Source organism: Solea solea, chromosome 6, assembly GCF_958295425.1.
Source record: "Solea solea chromosome 6, fSolSol10.1, whole genome shotgun sequence".
NCBI lineage: Eukaryota > Metazoa > Chordata > Actinopteri > Pleuronectiformes > Soleidae > Solea > Solea solea.
Window position 1 is genome coordinate 9112118 of NC_081139.1, and position 24229 is coordinate 9136346.

The window sequence follows — 24229 nt, forward strand, 5'->3', positions numbered from 1 at the left end:
CTGTTTTTATTATCAAATAATGTGGGGTTTAATGTGAGTGTTAATGTATTTGTTCTTAAATTGTGATAAAAGTAATAATTGAAATAAGTTTAAATGATGGCCCAAATATGTAAGAAAAACATATTCTCTGCCATGTTTCCTCCATTTTCATTTTAATGTAAAGATGATATATTTTTTCCACCCTCAATAATCAAGTTGGGCCTCCAGATAAAAAAAAAAAGATCACACAGCAGATTATTTATAAAGCACAATGTTTTAATACGTATAAAAACAAAATGAAAAGCAACACACCCCCATACACACTATCAGGACACAGGCATACTATACATGATCATTTCGACTGAGACAGAGGACATGTGATATCTACTGTGATGATTCAGCTGCTTCACGCTCTGTGTGTGATCCAGGCAGGGGAGTTTCCCTGCAACCCAGTGTTCTGGTTGTGAGAGGAAATAGTCTGTGTACACCAAACACCTTTCTCTCAGTCTGTACATGACATCAGGAATAATGTCTTTTTGTCAGAGCCTGTTGGTGCTCCTCCACCAGCAGTAATCAGTCCATTCCTCCAATGTCATGCTGTTTGTATGACTGTGAGATGAGACTCCCTACAGGAAAACAACATACAGTCAGACTGACACATCACTAATATAGTTTTAAGTGTAACATCTTGCATTTTGGGAGTCCCACAGCTGTTAAAACTTGTATTAAAGGCTGAACGTAAGATACGTTCAGACAATGTATACAGCATTAACATTCACCATCACCCCACATCTCACATACAGAAACAGAAAAGTCAGGACCCGACAACACTGCTGCAGACAAAACATGTATGACACATGACAAGCCCAAGGAGTGAGGTGGGAGTAGGAGCAGGAGGGTCAAAGGCCAAGCAGGAAGTAGATGTAGACTAGCCAGCTAGCCTCTTAGGAAACAAGCTGTGCCACCTGACCGTTAGCCACGTCAACACCCGTTTGCCAACCACAGTCTAATTTCACCAACGTTTAAATGACAGCAAATTACCCAGAAACTGCAGCTGAGGTTAGCAGAGATCATACAGTCTAAAGCCACAGTCTGAGAGACATAATGTGGGTAAGAGAGGAGTCGTCATACATCGACTGTGATACATCCTCTGACTATAAGGACAAACATCTTGTTTCTAATCAGGCAGATCATATCTTAGAGTGACAAATGAGTCTGGTGGTTCATTAACAGATAGTTTGACTTTTAAAAAAAAGTCTCACTAATTTTCTGACAGCTGATCATTATGATAATTATTTCAAATGTTACTCAAAGAAGAGCAAATGGTAATTTGTTGGGGGTTGTTTTGTTTCTGTTATGAGTGTTAAGTTAAAACAGACTGAAATGTGTGATCATACAATGATGTAATTGGACAAATCTTTAATGAACACGATCGTTTAAGTGGGAAAAAAAACAACATGAACCACACATAATTTGTCTAGCAACTCCCATGGGAGTGCCTGGTTAATCATGAAGCAGCAGAAATGCCCGCTTCAACACTATTTCTGTGGTGCCGAAAATCTGTCTGCTCTCTGAAATGGAGATGTGCACATCTGATTATGGCACTAGTTGTCCAGACTTAAGTTTATTGTTCCTATTCTGCATATTTTGCACTGCACTGTTCACTTAGTGTAACATAACGCTTAGCCAAAATATTTAAATTATAACAAAGTTTGATGATGGATCATGAGCATTTGTGCTTTATGGGGAGAGCTTTGGTGGCAGGAGGCACAGGAAACAGCAAGGAACCATGAGTGAAAAATACACACAATAAAATGAAAAAACAAAAGACAATGCACTGAATAACTAGTAGTATGGAATATTTAATATAAGGGGTTTGCAGGAGTTCTAGCAGACGTAAGAGGCAACCAAAATGAAATGGTCCCTTATCTTAAATAGAAATACTGATTTATATGGACATGGAGTATGGAGTGCTGGAGACATTTTGGCTAATGTAAGTACACTACTCCTAAAATAAATAACCTAATAATAATACATCAAATTCCTATAGTGATCTTCAGGACACTCAAAGACGCTTAACAAAAGAAACCCAAGTCTTGTCATTTTTAAATATCTTAAAGCAGAAATGTCACATTCTGTATTTGAATGTGAATAAAGCACAACTACTCGATAACTGCTCAAACTGTGTTTGTCTTTTCAGAGGAATTCCTATCACTGTGTTCTGACCTACAGACTGTGGCTTTAATACATGTGTGTATTGGTTTTGTCAATGAGCGGTGTGCTTAGGAAGGTGGAAGCGGTACAGAAAGGGGTAGGGTGCGGGTATGCTTTGGATACAGGCTGGGCTGGTGAGGTGTCAGAGTAGCAGGGAAGCAGAACTAGCAGAGCTCCCAGACACAGTAGCAGCAGGGGCAGTGGCATGCTTACCTGTGGCCAGGCCCCCCTCTGCCCTGCCCTTCATCCCTAATCCTCCTCCTCCTCCTCCTCCTCCTCCTCCTCCTCCTCCAACGCCCGGGCCAGAGTTGCCCAAGGCTTCCATGGGGAAGGAGGGCCGTTCGCCTCTGTAAGGCTTGGGCCTGAAGGGGAAGTCTTTGTCTTTACCTTTGGAACCTTTGGGCCGACCTGCTGTCTTCTTCTTAGACTTGCCATCCCCTTTCACACCCAATAGGGGGTGTACCTCTGAGGAGAGAGAGGGGACAGACTAGGTGTCATTTGTTTACAGAACACTTCATTGACTTCACCATTAAGTTAGAAAGAGATGTAACATACAGCAATGTAGAAGTGCATCCAGTAATTAGACACATGTTCAGTTCAATAACCAGTCATTAGTCACCCTTTGGTATAAATAAAATTACTACAATATAATAAGAAGGGTATATACTGTACAGACAGAGAATGCATCACTCAATGCTTATCAATACTGTTGTGTTCTTCCATCATACCATCACTGGGAACCCCCTGCAGTTCAATGGTGGTGGTGCGGGCTTTCTTTTTGGCTGGACCTCCTTCAGATGAAGGTTGCCGCTGCTTCTTGTCACCGCCAGCTATTGCATCCTCTGTGGCAGAAGGCTGGACTGAGGAGTCTGGTGGGGGGCCATAGGGGTTTTCCTCTGGATCCTCAACTTCGGGGGCAATGGGCAGGTACAACAGTGCCTTATAGTCTTCCAGCTCCTCATCGCTTCAGGACACAGTCAAGACTCTCAGTTATCTTGGTAAATATTTCGTGCAAGCCTTAGATTATTCATAATTGTCACCTGCATTGCTTAGTGAATGTTGATAAAATCCTATGATATTAACTAGATTAAAAAGTATTGACAGAATCAGGATCTTATGCTGCTGGATTGATTGTATTACAGCATTTGTGTGGTGTGTGCTGAGCCAGTAACAAGCTGATATTTCTGTTGTCATTCTTAGATATTAAAGTTTTGGACACTGGACATGGAAACTCAACTTAAAAAATAACTCAGATCAGTGAGGGAACAGTGATGTAGTAGTTTTTTTTCTCTCTCACCTGCTGCAAAAAGCAACTATGGGGTCAACGGTGGTCACATCCACCTCTTCATCCTCTGCAGCATCCGCACCTGCAACATGAACATGTTAAAAATAGTCAGTAAGATAATTTGACAACAGAACCTAAAGTAAGCAGTTTGTCTCATGGGATTTATTGAACTTGGGAACATCCACAGCCACTATGAAAAAGGGAAAATAACTTGGTGTGTATTACCTGTCTGCTCAGGTTCACTCTTATCTTCATCCTCAATGTCGAATTCGGACTCTCGCTCCTCGTACTCCACATTCTCGTCCAGTTCTTTGAAGTCTGGGGCAAACGCGCTCCAGTTTTCCTGCAACCAAAAATTCACATCAACACAGCTATTAGTTGTGTTTGATTAACAGCCCCCTGAATAACATTATTACTGTCTACTTACCACTTGGTTCTGAGCCCAGATAGACACCACTCCACTAGAGATGGAGGCGATGATTGGACGGACAGGATGCCACTGAAGACGGATCAATTATATATATAATAAAAATAAAGGTCAATTACATCAACAAAAGTGTCGTGTTGATGGTTTTGTCTATGTTGTACTGGAAAAGAAGTTAAGTTCTAAAATGCTTACAGCAACATCCAGTAGTAGCTCTCCTCTGGTGCCATGAAGGATCTTTACCAAGTTGCCAATGCTCTTCTCCCAGATGTAGAGGGCGTGCTGCTTGGCTGAGCCTGCCACAATGTACTCGCCATCACCAGAGAAACAGCAGCGTTTCCATGGAGTCCTGAACAAGTAAAAGAAGAGTGAAGGGATCAGTGGAAGAGACAGAAGCAGCACTACCAAAAGTGACTATTTCAAGGGTTAGCATTTACTCAAGCTCTGAAATTCAGCCAAACCCTGCAATGTTTGCAAGACCGTACAATTTATTTCAGAGCAACCTTTAATGCAACCTTTCATAATCTTTATTTTCCACTACAGGTGACCCCTGGTGTACTGTAGTGAAATTGCAGCCTGTGGTGAAGTACCTGTTGACCAAATCCTGTAGTTTCTGCATGGGTTCAGGCTCACCGTCTCGGCCACATGTCAGTATCTCCCTGCCGTCATACACTCTGATGATGCGGTCTGCTGTGTTTATGAGGAAGCAACTGCACAGACAGCAGAACAAGTAAAATTAAAAAGGAAAAAAACAACGCTTTCAAGTAGGTTTCTTTGTGTTCTGTGACCCTACATTTTATACTGTAATAAAGATCTGTTTCAGAATCAACTTAGAATGAGTAGAACTGAGTATACTAAGATTATAGAGAGACCTGTTCAATTCTTACCTGCCCTTGCGTGCAAATTCAATGGATTTGATGGCAGTGGTGTTACTGGTACCAGTGGTCACCCTGAATGATGCCACAAGCTCCTGAGTGTTTGTGTTTAACACCAGAATCTGTAACAGGGAGAAAGATATGATGGTGGAAAAAAAGAGCAAAAAATTTTTTTTTAACACTTTAAGTAGAAAATGTTAGTGGAAAATGTATAAATGTTGCTTCCTCTGATGAGAATACATCATTCATTGATGGAATTGAGACACAAATTTAACAATCGGTGGAGAGTTGTATGTAACGATATCTGCCACAAGGCTTATTTAAGATTGTGAATGCTTGAGGGGGCAATAAAAACAAAGAAGAAACTTGAGCTCTTCTTTAGTCAAATTCAGATTTACTTGTGTGACCTTTAAATGCATCGATGAGAATATTTCAGTTTGGCTGAATGACGATGAATGAGGCTGACCTTTCCTTTGGCATTGCCTGTGTAGATGTATTCGCCCCGTCTGTCAAAGGCTGCCACCACATTCAGATCTGAGTCATCGTCCACAGGCAAGACAACATGTTTGGAGTCTGACAAAGTCAGGAGGACTGGTGCTGATTTCATGGGACATACCAGCACCTTGTCCCTAAAAGCAATAAAATAGGCATAATTAACGGTCATAAAATAGCAAAGTACACTCGCTTATCATTGATCAAGACAGAGTGAACTGGCAAAAATCCTTTAAGGGATGTCACTGGTGCGCAAGGTGAATCTGCCAACATTTAAATATGCTCTCACATCACTTACATGTCTCTTGGGTGGCACTGCAGTTTCAGGATGGGTGAGGGAAAACGGAATCTCTGGTCACAGTCTCCAGTCAGGACATCCCACTGTGAGACGATATTGTCTGTGGAGGCACTCACTAGCTTGTGGCCATCTCGACTCCAGCTGCACAACAAACGCACACAAAAATGGGGCATTCTGCAGTTCATCAGTAAGAAGTAATTTGTATATTCTGTCATATTTCTGTGCTTTCCAAGCAGGTCAAACAGGTAAAAAGTAGATAGTGTATATCTGAAATATATCTATATCTACTTGGTGTATGAAATGGAAAATACACATGACAACATTTATGATGTTTATTACCATAAAGAGCACACTGGATGGATGTGGGCGCTGATGATTTTTGCAATGCCTCGTGTGAGAAAGTCCCAAATGACAATGCGTCCATCATTGCAACCCACAGCAAGCAGGGTGCCCCAGCGGTTGAAGGTGCAGGTGAGGGCCATACTGATACAGTCCAGGGTGCCATCTGCCTCCTAACACAAAAAAACAAATAATATAACATTTGTGTCACAACTGAATAGCTTCTGGGTGCATTTCCACTGCAAATATAATAACTGGGATTTCTAACGAGCTGATGGCTTACCTCTGGATAGTTCTGCCCAAACGATTCTAGAAGAGGAATAAGCAAGTTAGTGTTGAGAACGCTTTTAACGCCACAAAGTAACATTCATACGTGAAGAATGCAAAAATTAATCAGTTAATTGGCTGACTTTAACTGACTATTCCATTAACCACATCTTGACAATAAATAATAATAATTGAAACATCCCATTAGTGGGGGGAAAATCTATTAAAATTAAGGAATTCTTTTGGAAATGATGCAAAACATGTAATCTGCACAAAATACTATTTAATAATAATAATAGTACATTTATATGATAATTTTAAGACTCATTATGTGGACCGGATGTCCGTTGTTTTCATCTCACAGTGAAAAGATGAAGAAATGAATTACAAATAACGATGATACCGCCCCACAAAGTACCATTTTACATTGACATACAGTGTATTGAGAGACAGTGTATGGCGGTCAATGTTAGCTTATCTACACTGTGGCTGCTTCCGTTAAAAAAAAAAAACGTTTACATGTAGATTCAGACATGTCTAAATGACAAAAAAAATGCATATATGGTTGACATTGTAGCTCTACATATATGCGATTTAAATGTAACTTGTATCGTCTCCTATTATCCCGCTATGCTAACAAAGCTAACCATAACAAGCACGTAACGAAATAGAAACGATACACGAAAGTTGTGTGTTGTGTTTTTGTTATTTACCGAGCAGTTCTAGATTCATTGCTGGACGACGAAGGATCCGAAGTTCCCAAAAAGTTAGATTTTAATTAAAAATACGCAGATTTTTACACGTTACTGCTTTAGCTACGACAGCAGCCGGGGGACTGGCGCCGAGCCTCTAGTGTAAGGACCCCAAACAATACGACGAAGAATATGCCTGAGTCAAAAGACTACGACATCATTTTTTTCCGCTTCTATTCGGTTTACACGAATTAATTATTTAATTAATTGATTAAATAAATGTGTTTATTTATGTGTCGAGTGATACTGAAGTAAGAGGGTGTGGGGTTCAGGCTAAAGCAGGATTTGGTTACAGGCGTCGTGTAATGATTCAGTTCGACTACTTCTGCCTTGCAGGAAACATCCAGTGCTCTGCTAAGGCTGTAGAACAGGTGTTGTGCCGAAAACAGACTGCTTGCCGAAAAACGACTGCCCCCGACGGGAACGCGCATCAGTTCAGAGGAAGTGATCGTAGGTCTATTTGAAGATATAATATACGGGTCAGCTGGCAGGCGCAGCACCTAGAGAAATGTTGTTTTTTTTTACTGTGCAATAGAAATGTCCTGTAGCCCAAGGGAAGAGGCTACGGAAAAAGAACGGCGCAGATAAAAGGTATTGAAATATAACTTTTTTTTATAGATCAAAGCGGTGTAAAATCACATTGCAGCAACGATAATAACAACAATAAAAGTGGCAAGGTAAAGCATCTACCCTCATCAATTGTTGACAACTAGCCTACATTATGATAACATCAGGTTACTTTTTTTTATCTGCGCAGTCTTTTTCCGTAGCCTCTTCACTTGGGCTACAGGACATTTCTATTGCACAGTAAAAAAAAACATTTCTCTCGGTGCTGCGCCTGCCAGCTGACCCGTATATCTACGAGTAGACCTACGCTCACTTCCTCTGAACTGATGTGCGTTCCCGTCGGGGGCAGTCGTTTTTCGGCAAGCAGTCTCTTTTCGGCACAACACCGGGCCCTGCGGTACGAAAGTGGAGTTAAGAAATCTAGGATATCTGAGAAAGCGCCCAGTAACCTATGCTACTACATTCATGCTGACTTCTGTTGCATGAACGTCGCTCCTTGTACAATCACGACTTTTTTGAAGTAGACCCTGAGGTCGATCACAGATTTGCCGATGCTAAAATGGAGACGTGTGTCACAGTGAGCAACAGCTTAAAATGGAAACTTATGAAAAGGTGAAACACTCAGTCGTATGAAGGCGATAGAACCGCTTTTTATTTTGAAATGCTGTTTTAAACTGGGGGTTTCCTGAAAATAAAAACTTTTTTTAAAAAAATAGGCAAAATCCTATTTGTTGTTGTTCATATTTGATTTTGCAAATTAGCTCACCATTTGAAACCACTGTCATCATATTTGTAATTTATAGCGTTACCTCTCGGTTTGATTTATATATATATAAAAAATGTTTAGTGGACAATGTCCTTCATGTTTCCTTGGGGGACATTAGATGTGGATCTGTGTTCAGTCCAGTGATCAGTCACATGAGGGAAAGCTGTAACACAACATGAGTTTTCCTGCTGTGACTGTAAGAGTGTGTGTTTTGTGAAATTTGCAATTCATGATACCGACAATCTGCTGTGGCCAGGGAAGGTGACAGATAAATACAGTTATAATTTATAATATCATTATTTCTGTATTTATTAATTAATTTAAAAAAATGTGTTCATTTACTTATTTCAATAGTTATTTATTCATTGTTTTATTTATGTATTTATCTATTGGTTTGTCATTTTTCGTCCTCCATAGTTTGACGGCAGCTTCCAATATAAATGCTGCACTACTGCTATCTTCCAGATGTCCATTAAATCTTCAACTTCATCATCCTATTCTATTCAAAAGCTGACCCAGAATCTTCTGCCTTGTCTTCATATTTTCTATCCTCCTGTCCAATGTAACTGCTTAACCCCTGCTTCTTTTTGGCCTTACTAATTCCTTCCTCAGTGTCCCTCACTACACTTCATGATTCATGCAGTTAACAAATGCATGCTATTTTCTGATAAATTGGCAATGATAGCAAAACACAGCTAAATGGTCATTTATAGCATGTTCAAATAAAAGTGTCCAGTTAAACTTGTCACATGTGGCCCACTTTTCTATTTCCTTTCCTGCTTCTCACACTGGCAGCTCTGTTTTGAATGGAATGCAAATATGTGTGATTCCCTTTGCTTGTGATTTTGAGAGACTGATACAGTGAAATGGTTCATTGAAGACCCATGAGATTTGGCTTGGATTAATAATTTTAAACACTCTCCTCAAAGCACACTACTTTTCCACATGTGTGTGTGGGTGTGTGTCCACTGTTGACATTTAACACTACCACTGACTCATCTACACACTATTTCACTGCATGTTAATCCATATAGATGCACCACATCTCACCTTACATACATTTCCTTTTAAATCAACATGGACTATAGTGTAGAGAAGCGGAACACCAAGTTCTCAAAAGTATAACAGTTGGCTGTTGTCGCTAGTGATGATGCCGGAATCCGGGCATAGACGTGGACCTGGAGCTGCTGCAGCTCCCAACAATGTGACTTCCTGTTTTCATAATAAAATGCCCCCAAATAAATTAAATTGAGCAGCATTGCCAATGTAATAGTGAAGATAATAAACATTGCCGAGTGAAAACCTCAAGGACTATTTGAAAACATTTACCACTGAGGAGCCCTGGTAAAAATACCACGTAACTGCAATGTCCATGAGTTGACTTATTTGGATTAAGAATCTCTGTCTGCTAAAAATAGATTTTTTTCCCCAAAACAGTAAAGATGACAGCCACTGAGATGACAACTAATGTTTTAAAGATGTAGTGAGTAACGTTTAAACATGAACTAATGTCAGTTACATTCAAACCCCTGTCAAATGAGTTCATACCATGCTGATTAAACTTATCAGCTCACACAAGTCTTTCTGTGTAGCAGTATTTAGATTTTGTGTTTCCTGATGACATTCCCACGCTGCATACAGGAAATTTCAAGACAGATTGAGGCAACAGCAACATTGAGCCAGTAAAGAGAGATGGCCACAAACAAAAAGAAACATCCACAGTTTAGTTTATGTTCTTGATTATGTTACTTCCCTCATTGGGCACAGGGAGTTGGTTTTTCATTGAGAAATTTACCGGTTCACTGGCACGTGGACGTTAAGGACCAAGAGGGTGTGTTTGGCGACAATTTTATAATCCGCTATGTAGCTTTGTTTTATGTATTGTATTGGTGTTTTTTCGCAATTACAGTTAGTGCTGTCAAGAGTTTTAGAAAATTGAGCGATTAATTAATTATCATCTGTAATTAATTCATCTCTTTTTTAATCACACCTACAAATTACTTAGAAAAGCTTTTATTATTATTTTAGTAGTAATAATTATTACCATTATTAAATTATTGTAAAATAAAATAGTGATATCTTGAACAACAAAAATAACCAAATGTTTTGGAGCTTTAATTTGTGAATTACATCAGTTTAGATTTGTTAAAAGAATGCAATAAACCTTTTAGAAATATTTAAACACATCTGTATATAGAAATATTTAAAAACATGTATATAGAATTATTTTATGAACAATGTGCTCCCTTTAATAGAAGAAGTACAAAAAGGTTATCGCACATAGTATTGAACAATGGGTGAGTAATGACATTCAAATGCTAATTAGGGAGTGAGAGGTGTTGTCTATTATATATCAAACCTTTTATCATGCATTTGCACTTAATTATCATTTAGAATAGTGGTTCTCAAATGGGGGCCCGGGGACCAGTGGAGATAGAGTTTAAGGCCCCACCGGTGGCTGGTGCCAAACTATGTCCTTGGCCATGCACCTGCTAAAAGAGAATATCCAAGGTCCTGACAACAAATAACAACGTCTAGCAACTTATCTCATGTTTATTGTGTGAGCAGAATGTCCAGCACATCAGATAAATTCGATAACCACGACCTCGCCACATATGAGGCTTTTAACTTGAAGGATATGAGCGGAAGTGTAGTGTGTGTATGCGTGTCTGTGTGTGTGTGTACACGCTGAAGGCGCCACGTCGGCAAAGCACAGTCAGAGAGAAAAGAGAGCTGCGTATGTGTCCCTCTCTGTAACAGTTAGTTAAGAGAAGTTAAAAAGCTGCCAGTACATGCGTTAAAACCGAGAAGAAACGGCCTTCAACACTGCAAAGCCGCAGCGTTTCTCCGAGAAACACATTAGTTAAACAAACTCGCGCACAGTTTGGTTCGGAGGCTCAAACAGAAGCTGCGCCAGGCTCCAGTTTGTTAACCAGGTGTGAGGAGAAGAGACACGGGGAACAATGGTGAAGGTAAGGTTCAACTGCCGAAACATTTTTAACGTTAAAGGTGTGAAAAAGTGCTTCATATTGGTGTGGATTTTAATAGCACGACGATAGCAGTCATTTTAATCAGTGATGATGTGGAACTCAAATATACCAACAGGTTAGTTTGCACGAATATTTGGCCTTTTAGTTTGTCTATACATGTTCCATTTGATAGCAGTAAAGGAGATATCACAATTAATTTTTAACACAGACCCAGCAGTGCTTGAACCTCATGGTAAAAAAAAACCAAACCCCCCACACACAAAAAAAACATTCTTACATCATTAGGTCTGGCTTTTCACATCCAAGAGTGCTAGCAGATTATCAGAGATGATGATAATCCACAGTAGTAGCTTTTGACCTCGAGATTGAGCCCATTTTGTGGGTCAGGAGAAAAAACACAGGGAATTAGAGCTGCTACAAAGACTGTATTCATAATTGATTAATCTATCATTTACTTGTTTGCTCCATAAAATGTGGACGTGTTGATCATTGTTTCCAAATTCTCTTAATGATAATGTCTTTTTTTTCTTTCCCACAAACCAAAATGATTTTGTTGTTCTGTTTCTTTGTCATATGGATCAAAGAAACGAAAAGTCAGAGAGCTATGATTTAGCTTGAATTATGTGAAATGTGGATATGTTCTGTTAAAGCCAAGTCATGGTTTAGTTGCGGTCTGAATCTCTCTGCAACAACCTGTCACTGACTTATCACTGAGGGACAACAACGCCAAAGTTTCAGGACAGCAGGAGACCTTGATGTAGAGTTTCAAGAGATAAATCTGTTCAATTAAACAAAATGTTTGGCATCAGGTCAAGAAGTGGACTGAACATCCAGTAAAGATAGGCATCTTAGTAGAAGAAAAGACAAGTCTTTAAAATGGCTTTTGAAGATAAAGGAAGAAACTCTGATAGTATTTTGAGTCTTGTTCTACCATTGGGAAATCATAAGCAATTAACGGTCTGGATTGTGACTGTTGATAGCAAGGGATGACAATGTCAGACAGCATTCCTTGGAAAAATGCAGTGATGACCTTAAGTTCATATGATGTATTTTATGTTGATGACGAGTGTAGACCCTGAAGTGCAGTGCCTGACTATCAAGAGTAGACGAGCCACAGCATTTCACACAATTTGTAAGTTCCACGTTGTGCGGGATGGAAGACTAGCCAGCAGGGCACTGCATTTTTTTTTATATGCAAGAAATTACCAGAGTACCAAGAGTTCGCTGACATGGTAAAGAGAGTCAGGTAAGGCTTAATATTTTTTCGTGCTGTATATCATGCTCATTGCCCCAACCCAGAGACAATACAGTCAGAATAGGATTGATAATCATAAGGCAATTTTAATGCTCAGATGTATGTGAAGGGCCACAGCAGCAAGGCACCATTGTGGGGTGTGTAGATAGGACAGGGACATGTCGTCTTCTTTTAAAAGTACACCTGATTAGAAAGGGTTTCAAACCAATGAAGCACTTTGCCCAAGATGTCAATATCAGTACATGTAGTAGGATGTGAAGGTTCATTGTATCAAAGGCTGCTCATTTTTCCAATAAGATAAGAAGAAGTGAAGACTGAGCTGTATCTGTCTCGTCCTAACAGCATCTACCACTGACTGAACTGTAGAGCCATTTTAGTGGAGGGGCTGCATCTAAGGCCGATTTGTATCACAGGGACATTCTGGTAGAAGAATTCAAGGACATTAAATAATCACCCTTTGGGTAAGGTAGGCTTAAATAAGTGGAGGTTACTCAACTTATGATGAGCACATGCTTTCTTGGATGTTACCTGAGCATTAAACAATAGTGGGAGATGTGATTTAGGAACTTATCTCACTCTTGGTGAGAGAGGTGAAGAGAAGTGATCAGTGGCGACAGAGAAGTACATATTGTCCTGCAGCATGTTATGCTTCCTGAGCCTTGCACTCAGCTGGGGGGCTGTGTGAGGTAGGTGTTGAGCAATCAAATGAGAGGGGAGAGAGCAGAGCAGGATTGCTACGTGTGTGACTAGCACTGGTCTGTGAAAGAGCTGAACATGGAGGGTGATGTGCCTTTCAATGAAGGAGATTGTCTCTAATAAATGAAAACATGAGCATCAGGCTTGTTGAAGAAATAAATTAAGGCTCAGTAATTGAATATGTGCAGTAAAAATATGAGCATGCAGCTTCATAAGCCAAGATCATTGTTGATTCCATTTGATCAAGTTTATTTTTACAATGTTAAATGCCCTGGTTTGTCTGTAGATTGATCATGATAAAATTCAATTTGATACATTTATAATTGTTTCTCCATGAATATTTTTAATTCTCAAATATATATGATATATAAATAACTGTGACAGCATATACATTTAGTTTCAAATCAATCTGGTTTAATGGGAGTCAACAAAATAATTATGACTTTACATTTGATGCCAGATTTTAGTGTGTGGCATTTTGTGATCTTAATCTCTATGGACATGATAGTTTTCAAATTCAGCCATATAAGCAAGAAATGTTTCAATATAAAGAAAACATTGGGGTTTTCCTGTGTTTTCCAGAATGTGAACAACGTTATCGTGGAGCCCCACCCTGGGACCAGCATGGCCACAGACGAAGCTGAACCCGCCCACAGCCAGCCTACAGAGGGTAAGCAGCGAGCCATCCCTTGGTTGCTATTAAATGCAGAAATATCAGTAGGGAATATAATGCAATCTGTGTTTGCCTGTTGCCTGCTACCATTTTAGAAACAGTTGGTTTGTCAGGGGAATATGTTTGTTTGTGTAAGCATGGCTATGACTCTAACCTGCTATTTGTGTCACAACAGTGACACTTAAAACCATTTTATTCCCCCAAGCAGCTCTCAAGTCAGTATCACAGTTGTTACTGGAGGAAGCACAATTAGGTTTTTAGTATTTCTGGGGCACCTGACCATTAGTCACCAACCATTTAGGTGGTTTTGTTGAAACACCTTCTATGATATCCCCAAATGTGACTGATTGTTGTATATGGTGGCAAACTAAATATCAGTATTGGCTGACAATGATGATCAATTAGTTGTAGTTGCATGTATGATCGTGGAAAACCTGCATTAATATTGATGCTTCGCGTCTTGTGTTTGTTTTATTTACAGACTCTGGCAAGGACCATGAGGTGGCTCCCCCTAGCATGATGTGGCGGGTGACTGGTGGGCTTTTCAATGTCACCAAGGGCGTTGTTGGCGCAGCAGTGGGTGGAGTGGCCTGGGTGGGAGGCAAGAGCCTGGAGATTACCAAAACGGCTGTGACCACCGTGCCTTCGATGGGTGTGGGACTGGTGAAGGGTGGCGTGTCCGCCGTGGCTGGTGGTGTCTCTACAGTGGGTTCGACGGTAGCCAATAAAGTCCCGTTCACTGCCAAGAGGAAAGACAAGGCTGAGTGAAGGATACGGGGACGAGGAGGATGATAAATGATGGTCTTGCCCCGGCCTGAGCCAACAGATAAAGGCTGCCAACCAAACTTTCACAGTGCCTTCTGATGCCATTTTTGGCCTTGAACATCATAGTTCTGTCTCTATAGAGTCCTAGACTTTGATGGTAATACTACAATCATCACAATCAAGCCTAATAGTTCCATTGTACTACTTTACCATAACAACCCATAATTACCAGCTAGAAATGCTGAGTCACAGAAATGCTTCATACAATCCTCTCCCAACAGGGAGTATGGTTTGTATGGCTGGAACTGAGTATCTGTCTCCAGGAAGATTACATGGACTGGGATCACCTTAAGCATGTGGTGAACTTCTTGATGCTGTTGAATATTTTTTATCTGTTTACAAACCAGACTGTTGCTTTTCACTTATTTTCTTCACTCTTTGCAGTCTACATACATTTGTTGAAATGTTTTCTGAATTAAGATGCTGATTTTTAGTCCTTTTTTTTCCTTTTCTTTTCTTTTGCAATAGTATTGACGTGATATTGAAATCTCTGCAGAAAAAAATACTATGTTGTGAAAAGTAAAACATTTGTTTATTGGAAGTGAGGAGTCAGCATTGTTGTTCAGTCCACATCCCTCACTGCGTCTGACCTGTATCCCTTTGAAAAGCCCAGGAAGGTGTTTTGTCCAGCATGTCTGAAGACTGTAGGCACAATCACATGAACATCAACACTGGGCACAGGGCTTTTCCACAGCTTCACTCTTTCTGAAATGTCTTTCTGTGTTTCTGAAATAGTAAAAATGCTGCATCAGACCTGAACAAGTTCCGTTTGTGTAAGATTTAAGAAGAAAGCGTTCAGTAGCGTTCAAATCGGTGTGACAGTTGTGTGAGGGTAAAAAGCCAAATGGAGTCAGACAGTAAAGGTCGAACTGCACCTATGAACTAGAAGGTGATCACTGTACTGTTGTGCAGGTATCTTTTGTGAACATTTATATGCAATATCAGCATTTCAGTGCAACATTTGGAGTGGATGGGAGTAGTTGCTGATTGGAATTAACTATGTGAATGTCTTGTATGTGTTCTGTTTTTCAGTATATCAATAAAAGTAGTTTGGAAGTTAAATATATCAAACAAGTCTTTCCTGCTGTCTCAGTTTATGTGTCTTTGTAAATTTCAAGTTAAAGGTGCACAATAGTTGTTTTTTTGTTTGTTTTTTGTGTTAAATTAATTATTGCAATGTAAGTGAATTGGTTTTATCTACCTCACATTTCCAAATATGTTTATTAGTTCACATATCGGTGTCAGTTGACATTATAGAACTGTTAAATGGATTGCTGTGTAATTGTGTGGTTTCTACATGTTCTCCGGATTCCTCCCACAGTCCAAAAACACACACATTTTTTGAGGATAAGGTAAATTGACCATAGGTGTGAGTGTGGATGGTTGTTTGTCTCTATGTGGCCCTGCTCTGAGACTGACGACCTGTCCCTGGTATAGCCCGCCTTTTGCCCTATGCAAGAGGTTAAAGTAGTAGAAGATGGATGGTGCTCTCCTGACTTGTCTTCTCATGCCACAGTGGTGTTTCTGAGGTTTTGAATGACGTATATTTGCATAACTTTAATGAAATATTGCACATTTTAACATCCTGATGCAGAATCAGCACCATATTCACTGACTCTGTTTGTGTCACCAGATAAACCAGTGGCTGGACTGTAAATTAGGTCCCTTGTATGGTTTTCAGCTTGTATTACATGAACACATGAGGGCAGTAATACCCAGCCGGGACTGTGTCAACTACTGAAGTAAGTGAGTGAATGTAGTAGAAGAAGAAGAAGCGCCATCTATTCCGGAAGCTGTGTCCACATGTGTGACGTGACCGTTCTCGTGCTGAGGTTTTATATGATGTATTGAACTATTAGAGGTTTTAACAGTGAGATAAAGCGTGGAAACGCCTTTTAGTCCATGAACGGTAAGATTGATTTATAGCTCATATGAAAAAAAACCAAAACAAACGTCGAACAGTTTATGGTTTAGCATGTGAAAGTTGAGCTAACTCAGGTTTGATAAACTGACACGTTATTAGTTTATAAATACTTATATTTAATGTCTGTAAAACTATTTTCTGATTGTTTTGACTTTAGTTTGCAAAAATGCTTTTGAAACAGCGCGTCTTATATTGTAATCTACTTCTGAAATGTGTCTGTAACCTATAATGTAAACAACAGCCAGGATGTATAACCTTTACTTATCGTAAACTTTCTGTATCGTATCGTGTTTGTATTTATGATTTAGAGTTGGAGGTTATTTATTGTTATTGATTATATAAATAGCACCTGCGTTATGGCACGATAGTGAGCAGTTAATGTTGTATTTAAAATGTAGCTCTGAGCCTGTCAGTTTGCTGTGTAAAATATAGCTCCGGTTTTTGATTTAAAGTTTTATCTTCAATTAAGTTTGTTGTCTATATATTTAGAGCAGAGCTAGTGTATTGAAATGTGCCATCTATTAAATCAGGGCACCAAGTGCAACGTACACAAGATATTTAAAACCTCAAAAGGGGAAGAAAAGCAATAAAGTACAATATATAAAATGGATATACATACTATATAAACCTGTATGCATTCATATATGTATACCATATAATATACAGTTATATTTTGTGTGTTGTGAACCAGTGGTTAATTGGTATATTGTTGCTGTTTATTTGAACCGGTCAGAAGATGTTGAGTGACTCTGAGACTGCTGAGCTGCTCTCCTTCCTGACCCCCAGTACACGTCCTGATGTCAAAGGTCATGCCATTGAATACATCCTGGGGCTGTCTGGAAACAGGTAGGAGGACGATAAGGAGGGGAATGAGGCTATCAATAATGCTTACTGTGCTTTTAATATATGTTTTTTTTAGGTGTAGGAATCACAGGATACCTCACAATACGATCCACGATACAATAATTCAATCAATAGATTGCAAGACAATCATATAGCGATATATCATGAAATCTGTCTAAATGAAGAAAACAAAACATCTGTGAAAAGTTGAAAGTGCAGGATTTCTCTATTTATTCACAACATAGAGAACAAAGTGTATAAAGTCTATGGATTGAACGTGGATGGGGCATCTTAACTTAACTTAGCTTTCTCCGCCATTATCCTGCTGTAAACTCCCTCTTCTTCAGCCAGGTAACGTCAGCTCAAGTTTCCCCTTGTTCATTTGAGACATGAAGTAGTGACGCCTGGCGAGTGAAACTGGCAGGGACTGTTTACTTTACAGCACCTTCATTTGTTAATGAAAATACAAATATCCGCCCTGGTGTATCGATGATTGTATTGCATGAGGAAGGGCAATGATACTGTGTATCAACAAATCGATATTTTGACCCACCTCTAATGTTTTTATACTTATCAATGAAAAACTTATTTGGAAGACTGTTATAGGCACAGCTCTATAAATCGTCTTACTGGAACACAAGCTGCTGAAATGTTCGAAGATACTTTTGCTTTAGTTTTTTTCAAGAGAAATTTCTGAGCATCCCGTCCCCCTGTGCTCTGAACCAGCATGGGCTCTCCCCATCTTTATGAATTATTTGTTTAAAGCTTCTTAGCAACATGACATTATTGTTCTGTTTTTTCTAACAACTTTGTTTTTAGATTATTTCAGCCCTATCTAAGGCTGTGATGTTGTGCCTCTACTGTGGAGGCAAAATAGTTTATTTGATTATTATATGTGTTTTATTTGAGTAATGACCCAAGGAACAAGAGATTAAAATCAAAATAAACTATCGTAGTTTTGATCACTAGTGTTGGTTTTTCTCACATGTTTGGTCAGGCACAGGAGGAAAACTCCTCACTGAGTGTTTTGGAATTATTAACACTAACCTTCACTACACTCTCTTTGTTTGTTTTCAGGGATGGCTGCCACTTCCTCCGCTCTAAACCTGACTTAATTGTTGCCTTGTGTGCGTTGACAACTGACCCCTCTATTGTGATAGTGAAGAATTGTTACCACATCATCATCAACCTGTCAGCTGATGAGACTTTACACAATGTGAGGTTTAAGCTGATTATAAGTTATACACTATTGATCATTATTGTTGTTAGTACTCAGTGATGTTTTTCTCTTTGAAGACGAACATATATCAGCAACATCTTCTTGATTGTGTCTTTCAGGTTTTGGTGGCAGATGTTAAAGTACTTCCATTATTATTGAAGAACTTTGTGGATCCAGAGTTTCCACACACTGATCAAATCTCTACCATCTTATCTAACCTAACCCGCCATAAGAAAACCTGTAAGACTGTCTTCAAGGTGGGTCACTGATGGTTGGAAATATGTGTGTGTGTCCAAAACTCATGTCTGCATTTGTTGTCTTGAATGTTTTTCATCTGATATTTAAAAATATTCTCTGTTAAACAATTGATATTTGCCATGTTCTGCCAAGTTTAAATCTACAACTATCTGGTTTCTGAAACATTCGCAGATTCAAATCGTATCTATCTGAAATGCATCACAATATTGACACCTTTTTTTTTTATCGTGATAACTTTTCTTGGCCATATTACCCAGCTTTGTTTTAAAGCATGGATTCCTGCTTCAACAAATAAGCTACAGAAAAATTCAGTTCTCCATTGTGATCCCATATTAACTCAGTGGTGTTCACTCCATTTATTATGACACTGCTTGAATCCACCATATATTAGTGAGCCACAGATCTGTGTAAGGGCTTGAGCATGCATACAACTCAAAAATAAATATCAGTTGTTTCTTTGCCGTTTCAGGTCCTCCAGGAGGAGGAGGTTGGCCTGGCTAAGCTGGTCGATATGTTTTGTACTGAAGGTTACAACAAGAATGCAAAGCTCCACTACCTGGGTCCTCTGCTCTCCAACCTGACACAGCTGCCTGAGGCCAGAAACTTCATTATGGACAAGGACAGGTAACTCAGGGCCAGAGAGAGACTGGGGGGGCTGCATCATCCAGGTTTTTGTAATCATTTAAATGTAACAAACCATCATTCATACCCATTATATGCAGCTATTGGCCAAATTTGCTCAGATGTTTAAGTTGAAAGAGTGCCTGTGATAATTAAAAGAAGTGAATGAAGTGAGTAACTAAATCCTGGATAAGGTTCTGAAGATATCAGCTCTGGTTTCACATTTGCATCGTGATTTTTTTTTTAATATATGTTATATGCAGATATTGGTACTATGTCCAGTCATTTTGTTAAATTTCATGATTTTTAATCAGCTTTAGCCTTCTAAATGTTGCATAAATTACATATTATCATGAGCTTGATAGAAATACCAAAGTCCTGTTACAAAAATATCAAGGATTGTAATGTGAATCAAAGTTTAACTGAGATAATTAGATCCTGAAATTGATGTGAAATGGTTGGTTTGTTCTGAATATTCAAGAGTTCTGAATGGAACTCATACTAAAGGATTTATTCTCTGTGCTTTTGAAGGATAAGTGTATTTGACACGCTTCATAGCAGTTCCACAAATCACTGAACAGAAGTGGCATCCTTTCTAAGCCCTATACAATCGATCATTTTAAAATTACTTCACTATCTGTATGTTTGTGTGTATTTGTTTGTTTGTTTGTTTGTTTGTTGTTTTTTGCAGGTGTGTAGTCCAGAGGTTGTTGCCCTTCACTCAGTACCAGGCATCAGTGACAAGGAGGGGAGGTGTCATAGGCACTCTGCACAACTGTTGTTTTGACCATGGTGAGAGACACACACACATACACCTCATTATCACATGAGATGAAGTTATATTAAGAGAGTCATCCCGCATATTTTTACATTGTAGGTATATTTAATTTATAGTCCAGCATTAGATTGTACTTATTGACATAGACAACTATAGACAGATAGTGGGAAAGTGGACCCATGCTCACTTTGTCATTGTTTTGGGGTATAAGCGATGGTGGCTCCATCTGTATTGATACTATTGTGTTGATTCATTCACTAATGAACAGAGTAAGAGCTGAGGTAGGTACTGTTGCAAGTGGAAACAGCTTCACTAGATGTGCTCAGTGACAGCCTTTTTCAATAACCTTCATATTTTGTTCACACTGAAACACCTTTTACCAACTCAGGAACATTTCCTGCAGTCCTTTGTTGCAATTTCTATGTCCCTAGTGCAGGGGTTTTTCTCCTGAGAGCTACTTTGACAAAATGAAAATGGCTGAGAGCTACTCGTGGGTTTGTTTTTTTTAACATTTATTCTCATAGCTTATAAGCAAACTGAATGGGCTTGTATTGTCTGAACATTAACAAAATGTTGGTGTCCACAACTCACATTTTGCAATAAATAGAACAAAAATAGTATTTAATTCACCTCCATGTGCTTTCGTATTTCTGTATGCATTTCTTTCTCGTATATCTCACACACTATTAAATGAAAAATATTCTTACTTTTTTATTCACTTTTTATTTTGTTATTATGTACATGTCACTGTATCACTTCACAAGAGTATTCACATGTACAGCTTGATGTGTGATGTATACAGTATTTTCATTTACTGAGATGACTGGCACTGCATGCAGTCAACAGGAGAGTTGTATCCACTGAGGTTCATCTGACAGTCTTGTTCTGAACTATGATTTGACACACACAGTCGTTTACACTCGTGAAACTTAACTCTGTTTCCCATTCTTTGTGAAAATAGTATGTTTTTGGACTCTAACTGGTAGGAGCAGTTGTTGTAGCCGACTCATTCATTCAGCAGCACAACTGTTTGATAGTCAAGTAATTGGCAAATAATAATTTAGTGTAAAAAGGGGAGGGAAACGTCTGAGTTTGACTGGATACAAATGTAAGCAGGTTTATGTTCGAATATTGAAACCTTTGGCTAGCTAATTGGAAAGGGACTGGGAGCCACTGGTAGCTTGCAAGCTACTCATTGGAGACCCCCGCACTAGTGTGATGCTAAACATTTGAGCATGAGACCTGCAGTGTAGCTTTGGGCATTGTTATCCAATTACATTCAGCCAGATGTTGAAAGTTTTACTTCACTCAGCTGTGTCCATGTTGGAAGAAAGTAAGGTATTCTCCAAAGGTTCTTTCAGAAGGGAAAACACCAGCTGAGTGACCCTAACAGCAGACCTTTGATTGACAACATTGGCTGGGCAGTATATCAAGTATTTAAGTTCTATCTGTATATTTTCAAACATGGTATAGGATTGTATTTGATCATACTTCTGATATAATGCTACACTCGGGTTTGCGTCTCTTCAGGGGAGAGTAGAGCAGGGTCTCCATTGTCAGGGCACGTGAGCAGAGTGGAGCTGGGGGATTTTGAAAGGAACATTGACTGGTAAAAGAAAAAAAGTGTGCAACAGTTTTCTCTCGCTGCACCTCCTGCTCCAGCCTGGCTCACACCAGCATTTGAAGCATGTCTGAGGTGGAAGAGCTAGCACCAACACATGATTGATTTGTCATTGAAGTGGATTGAAACTTCACCTGAAGTGAGATCGGTAATCATCATCGCTCAACCAAAGAAATATGGGATTTTCTTTTGTCCAGTATCGCCCACTCCTACTTAGAGCCAAAAAAACATAATGAGACAAAAACAAATGTGAGATATGTTACAGCAGCAACACGACATCCATTCATCTGACCTTTCCTTATTCTGCCCAGTCCATCATGAGTGGTTGCTGAGTGATGCTGTGGATATCCTGCCCTTTCTCCTGCTGCCACTGGCTGGTCCAGAGGAGCTGTCAGAAGAAGACAATGAAGGTCAGAATATGTTTCTAACTACTTTGGTTAATTCAGCACATTTATCAACTGACAGATTGATTGTTTTTTTTAGTCTCTCATTATGTATTTCGTGCTGTTACAAAAACGTTACACATTTGCATAAACGAAGCCAACATTGACATGACTTTCTACTAAAGACATGAAGATAATTTTGTTGTATTTATCTAGGCCCAAATAAACTAATTTCCAAATTTCCCATGTGTGACTGTATGTGATGCTCAGGTCTGCCTGTGGACCTGCAGTACCTCCCGGAGGACAAGAAAAGAGAGGAAGATCCTGACATCAGAAAGACGCTGCTGGAAACACTCCTCCTTGTACAAACTCTCATACATATATATATATATATATATATATATATATATATATATATACAGTAAATGTACTGTATAGATTCTTGTTTTCATGTTGAGGTCATCACTTTTTGTCTCTTGTGTAGCTTACAGCGACCAAAGCCGGCCGGCAAACACTTAAAGACAAGAATGTTTATCCGATCATGAGGGAGTTTCACAAGTGGGAGAAGGATGTCAAAGTCTCAGCAACCTGTGAAAAACTGGTTCAGGTAGGAAGGACTCAATGTTCAAGAACGAGGTCAACAAAGACGACTGTTGACACAATTGATAATCACTTGAATTTTCAGCATTTGCGCTTTTATTGTGAAGGTGAATATTTAAAAATTCAGTGATCAAAAAAACCTGAACACTGTCTTCATTTTAGCCGAGTGTACCAAATAAACTGACTTTCCTCTTTGCCACCATTGTCTCTGTCCAGGTGCTGATTGGTGACGAGCCTGAGGAGGGAATGGAGAACCTGATGGAGGTGGAGATTCCTGAGGATGTGGAGGATAAACTGAAGGAGGCTGACATCAAAGAACAACAGCAGCTGGAGGAAGAGCAAAAGAAACAAGAGGAGGAAGAGGAGGAGGAGCAAAAAAAGAAGAACAATGATGCAAATCTGACAGACAGACAACAGGAGAGCGGACTGATTCTGTAGCATTTCTGAACTCTTTTGCTTGGAGAAGGAGACAGTATGACAAACAACTTTGGATGCTGAGACTGTTAAATCGGACAAAACCTGATCTACAGTATGTGGAGCCCCTCCCCCTTGGCAAAAGAATTAACACAAAACCTCTTATGAATGATCATTTGTGGAGTACCAAAATTAAGTAATGTAGATAATCCTAAATCCTAAAAAATGAACAACAGGAAGGGTAGGGAAAAGTCACATCCCTCTTCTATGGACCGGAGACATCCTTACAGTGTGTGTGTGTGTGTGTGTGCTGGGGGGGGTCTTCACAAAAGTGGACATAAGAGCACATAACTTAAGAAAAAGTTCCACATAATAAAATGTATTATGCTCATAACTACGGTATGGTGCTGTTTATTTACAGTATTAGAGAGACATGGCTTTAATCAAACATGACAGGACATTTGCAGAAACAGACTCACCGATCTGTTCTATCGCATTTGGTGTCTCAATTGTTTCCTCCTTTCACAACATGAATGGAAAAAATACACTTTTGTGTGAAGAATTGGTTCATTCAGTGTTTTGTATTTATTAATATGACTGTAAATTTACTAATGTGTTTGCCCCACAATCCACTATCAGCATTTTTTTTGGCTATATTGTAAACATGGTGGGGAGCAGATAATCCAAAAACAATAAGATACCTGTTGCAGAAAACCTATTAGCCAGTCAATAATTCAGTCATTTACTTCAATTTCACTCACGAAGGAGTGATGTTTTTTTAACTTTCTAAGAACAATATTTTAAATTTCTATTCTTCCTTTTATGGAGATGATGATGACTGATGAACTTAAAAAAAATAATATTTCTGGTT

At 39.2% G+C, this 24229-nt stretch overlaps 3 protein-coding genes across 5 annotated transcripts; 2 read left to right on the forward strand and 1 right to left on the reverse strand.

Moving 5' to 3' along the window:
• Positions 1-234: 234 nt before the first annotated feature.
• Positions 235-7041, reverse strand: rbbp5 (retinoblastoma binding protein 5). Of its 2 annotated transcripts, none has more exons than XM_058632604.1 (14): positions 6887-7041; positions 6190-6215; positions 5907-6079; positions 5568-5708; positions 5244-5406; positions 4790-4899; positions 4493-4612; positions 4098-4251; positions 3906-3977; positions 3704-3821; positions 3491-3560; positions 2922-3157; positions 2407-2658; positions 235-605 (listed from the first exon to the last, which is right to left on the reverse strand). In XM_058632604.1, exons 1-14 carry the CDS (start codon positions 6903-6905, stop codon positions 553-555), a joined length of 1707 nt encoding a protein of 568 aa, XP_058488587.1. In that variant the 5' UTR covers positions 6906-7041; the 3' UTR covers positions 235-552. The 2 variants fall into 2 exon arrangements, with proteins under 2 accessions (XP_058488587.1, XP_058488588.1); XM_058632605.1 differs by having other exon boundaries at positions 2581-2658; positions 6887-7040.
• Positions 7042-10938: 3897 nt separating this feature from the next.
• zgc:153675 (uncharacterized protein LOC768179 homolog) lies at positions 10939-15759 on the forward strand. Its single transcript, XM_058632856.1, has 3 exons — positions 10939-11230; positions 13782-13869; positions 14354-15759. Exons 1-3 carry the CDS (start codon positions 11222-11224, stop codon positions 14638-14640), a joined length of 384 nt encoding a protein of 127 aa, XP_058488839.1. The 5' UTR covers positions 10939-11221; the 3' UTR covers positions 14641-15759.
• A 718-nt stretch (positions 15760-16477) lies between these two features.
• Positions 16478-23752, forward strand: hgh1 (HGH1 homolog (S. cerevisiae)). 2 transcript variants are annotated; one of them, XM_058632800.1, is made up of 10 exons: positions 16478-16606; positions 17355-17467; positions 18542-18680; positions 18803-18940; positions 19411-19565; positions 20254-20354; positions 22273-22371; positions 22615-22706; positions 22829-22951; positions 23161-23752. In XM_058632800.1, exons 2-10 carry the CDS (start codon positions 17358-17360, stop codon positions 23380-23382), a joined length of 1179 nt encoding a protein of 392 aa, XP_058488783.1. In that variant the 5' UTR covers positions 16478-16606; positions 17355-17357; the 3' UTR covers positions 23383-23752. The 2 variants fall into 2 exon arrangements, with proteins under 2 accessions (XP_058488783.1, XP_058488784.1); XM_058632801.1 differs by having other exon boundaries at positions 17358-17467.
• The last annotated feature ends 477 nt before the right edge of the window (positions 23753-24229 follow it).

What these genes read in the sequence shown, in the direction of transcription:
- rbbp5 (XM_058632604.1), bottom strand. An exon ending in CATCCAGTGTGCTCTTTATG is followed by an intron (nt 5,709 to 5,906) that starts GTAATAAACATC and finishes TTTGTTGTGCAG; the next exon opens with CTGGAGTCGAGATGGCCACA. An exon ending in CAGGCAATGCCAAAGGAAAG is followed by an intron (nt 4,900 to 5,243) that starts GTCAGCCTCATT and finishes TCCCTGTTACAG; the next exon opens with ATTCTGGTGTTAAACACAAA.
- hgh1 (XM_058632800.1), top strand. Translation starts at nt 17,358, where the DNA reads ATGTTGAGTGACTCTGAGACTGCTGAGCTGCTCTCCTTCCTGACCCCC. An exon ending in CTGGGGCTGTCTGGAAACAG is followed by an intron (nt 17,468 to 18,541) that starts GTAGGAGGACGA and finishes GTTTGTTTTCAG; the next exon opens with GGATGGCTGCCACTTCCTCC. An exon ending in GTCAGAAGAAGACAATGAAG is followed by an intron (nt 22,372 to 22,614) that starts GTCAGAATATGT and finishes TGTGATGCTCAG; the next exon opens with GTCTGCCTGTGGACCTGCAG.
- zgc:153675 (XM_058632856.1), top strand. An exon ending in CCACAGCCAGCCTACAGAGG is followed by an intron (nt 13,870 to 14,353) that starts GTAAGCAGCGAG and finishes TTTTATTTACAG; the next exon opens with ACTCTGGCAAGGACCATGAG.